This window comes from Cinclus cinclus, chromosome 3, assembly GCF_963662255.1.
Source record: "Cinclus cinclus chromosome 3, bCinCin1.1, whole genome shotgun sequence".
NCBI lineage: Eukaryota > Metazoa > Chordata > Aves > Passeriformes > Cinclidae > Cinclus > Cinclus cinclus.
This window is the reverse complement of record NC_085048.1, coordinates 39,893,367-39,896,774: the sequence shown is the minus strand read 5'-3', so window position 1 is coordinate 39,896,774 and position 3,408 is coordinate 39,893,367. Positions and strand designations below refer to the sequence as shown.

General features: G+C 38.8%; 1 protein-coding gene across 1 annotated transcript in view; it reads left to right on the top strand.

Annotated features, from left to right (window-relative positions):
• The window catches only part of FBXL4 (F-box and leucine rich repeat protein 4), a 44,844-nt gene extending 42,614 nt beyond the window's left edge, over positions 1 to 2,230 (top strand). The window contains exon 7 of the mRNA XM_062489894.1: positions 1,708 to 2,230. Within this exon, the coding sequence (XP_062345878.1) occupies positions 1,708 to 1,871 (164 nt within the window). The 3' untranslated portion in view covers positions 1,872 to 2,230. The remainder of the gene's footprint in view (positions 1 to 1,707) is intronic.
• Positions 2,231 to 3,408: the final 1,178 nt, after the last annotated feature.

The following is a 3,408-nucleotide window of genomic DNA, read 5'->3' as shown; positions in this document are numbered from 1 at the left end:
AGCATCAACTAAATATATAGAGGACTGGATTTATATTAGCTACTGTTTCATAGGAAAGAGATCCTGCAGACAGTTTTTGGAAAGCATCAACTCATTGCCCAGCATCATTCTAATGGGAACAGAGAAAATTAGGGTTTCTTAGAAAAGAAATTGAGAAAACACCATAAGACTTACTATAAAATTACTGTCCACTGTATTGCTCTGGTCATCCAGTTTCAAAACTATTAATTTAGTGCACAAACAATCCAACAGGGGTCATTTTGAGATGCAGGGGAGTCTGGAAAACAGATGGCCTTGAGGGAACAGAAGAGATGTGCATGGGAGTATGAATGATTTAGAAACAGTGAACTGGGCATGATCTCACTGGTTCTTTCATTGCACCTTAATTATTGCAATTAATAGGCTGGAGTTTTTTGGGGTTTTTAAATTTTTTTTTCTGACACTATGTAGTTGAACGGTGGAATTTGTGAAGGGGCTGTAGGTATGAAGAAATTCAGGGAAGTAGTAGAAACCATGAAAGATAGCTTTAGAAACCCTAAAATTATGGTTTTTGGGAATTGAGAAGATTCACCAGTGATAAGATACTTTAAAAAATCTGCTGCTTTTTTTGCAGGGGAGGTAAGGAGAGTAAGGAACATAATTGGCCCTGACCCTAGACAAGATCCTGAACTAGATGGGTTTTTGGGGTGCTAGTTGCCTGAAGATGAAGCTGTGGGAGTTGAAATGTCTGCCAGCAGTTTTCTGCAGTAGTGCTGGATTTATAAACTCTCTCAAGGGAAAGCTTGATGAGCAGTTTAGCCCGCTATAGACAGCCAGGCTCAGTTCACTTGCCTAGAGTAACCTGCCAGGCTTCCAGGCTTTCCTGTAGGCGTGAATCTTCCCCCTCTGGGTTCAGTGTCCTGTCTGCCAGCTGTGTGTGGATTTCCTACGCAGTGTAAGGTCCCCAAGGGGCACTGAGTACTTCGGACAGCTGGCTCACATCCCAGTGCCCAGCCAGATGAATCAGGTGTTCAGCACCACGAACTGGACTGTCTGGAGTCCATCAGCTGTAATGGGTGTGTGGAATTGTGTTTATAAATACATCGATTTATTTGGTTTCTGACTGAATCCTGTGCTTGATCTGAGCCTGTGTGACACTTGGGAGCTTGGTCACCGAGGCCTTGTTTTTAGCAGGGTTTAACTGGTGTGTTTTGTACATACATGTATGTATGATCAGCAGTCTCTTGAACAGCTGCCCCTGCATGTGTGTACCCACACTTTCTCTAGAGCCCTGGGAGCCTTGCTGATGCCTTTAGAATTGGAGTAGCCCCTGATCCCTTGTCTGCCATGCTGATGGTCTGTGTGCTCAACAGGAGAGCCCTGAGAGCATGACTGTGGCATTCCATGCTGCTGCCTAAGCCCAGCATCTGGTTCCTGGGAGGTCTCGTGGCTCTGGGTACCTGGCTTTTGTAGTAAGAGATTCCCCTCAAGGTTGTAAAGTTGCCCCCCAGTAGGAAATGACGGTGACTTAAGAAGTTAAGAAAATACAGTAGGCTTTTTAAAGGTAAAAGTTCTATGTGCTCTGAGAAGCTTTTAATTTAAAAACTAATTTAAATAATCTACATAAAAGTTGTGTTGTAGTAGCATTTTTTCATGACACAGTATTAACATCTTAAAACCCTTCACTATTCTTGGTAACTTTGCAATTCTGTTTTTGTTTTTGAACAGGAACGAGGATGGTGAGTCCTGCATCTTTAAGAAAATTGCTGGAGTCTTGTAAAGATCTTTCTTTACTCGATGTGTCCTTCTGTTCACAGATCGATAATAGAGTTGTGCTAGAACTGAATGCCAACTTTCCTAATGTGTTCATAAAAAAGAGTTTCACCCAGTGACTCTGTACATATGCTGCTGTGGAACTCATTTGACAAAGTTGTTTTCCTGTAAATTTGTGCTGGTTTTTTTTTTTTTAAGGAGAATATAAATCTGCTATAAAATAGTGGAAACTATTAATTATCTACACAAATGGGTAAAATTCATTTAAATGTATTATGTTTCTTAAAGTTGATATTGTACCTAAGAATGATTTTATTCTGTTAATTGGTGGCATTGCATGTTTTTAAATACTAGCCATATGTCTGGCTTTAATAAGAAGCAAATGAATGTCTTCTTAAATATCCCTTCACCGGGTGTTATACACAGTACACTATGTTAATATCCAGGTGAAAACAGAAGTTCAGTATTTATCAGTAAGGAAAATATGGGTGCTTCTTTTTCATGTGTTTGTGTGTGTGTATAGAAATGTATACATATGTATTTGTATATACATACACAGATACTGTAGTATTCTAGTTTGGCCTGCAGCATAAGATTTTATGATCTGGCCTATAATTAGTTATTTGAAAACCAGTTTAAGTGTCTATAAGAACAGATAGAAAAGACACTTTTTCTTCGAGTTTTTGGCAGTGAATTGTATCTGATACAGTTCTTCCCTTCCTTCGCCTGAAATAGATGTAGTGATGTTTTACAGTCCAGCCTAAGCAGCACACCAGATAAACGTAAGAGCCTGGACCACCTGAACTCAGAGCAGAAATGAAAGATAAAATTGACGGCTGCTTCTTGGTATTGAGATACAAAGTTTAAACCAGGTACTTAATATTATAACTGGTAGTGCATAGAAGACTCCAGAGTTGCTTTCTTTTTCAAATTTCTATCATGGTCAAGACTTGATTAGTGATACATATGGTTATCATGCAGAGTACCATGAAAACTAGAATTTAAGGTAATGTGTTAGCAACTGTCCTTTCACTGGCATCAAATCTACTGTCACGTGTAAAAACAAGCATCTTTATTCAGTAAAACAGCAATGAAAATATAATGGGTTTGAAACAAGGGCAATATGATTTGATGATTTTGTGATCACCAAACCTTAGTACTGGATTTGTTTTGTTTGGGTTTTTGTTTTGTTTTGTTTTTCCAATAAGAGAGTAGCTCAAAGTACTATTGCACTCTCTCTTTAAGACTGCTTAACCTCTGGAGAAGGAAAACTGTGTTGATGGGCAATATCTGGAGGTTTTTTCCTTTTGCACTTTCTTGGATGAAGCTTTTTCTCTTTTTTTTTTCCTTGAATACCACTGCTAGAGTATGTTTCTGTGCACAGCTTTGGCTTAGAATTTTACCTTCTTAGCCGTTGTTGATGCATATGGACCATAAAATACATGCTGTCTTCTGATACTGGTTCTGTTATTCTTGTATTGATGACACTTATTACCTACTGGAATAAGAAGAAAAATATTTTGTCTGAGAGAAGTACAGTGTTGTACTGAAGATGAGTGACAAAGAACACTTCACACAGTAAATAACCAACTGCTACGAGAGGACTGCTGCAAATCGCTAAAAATCTGACAATCTCTGCGACTCCTGAATGACTGC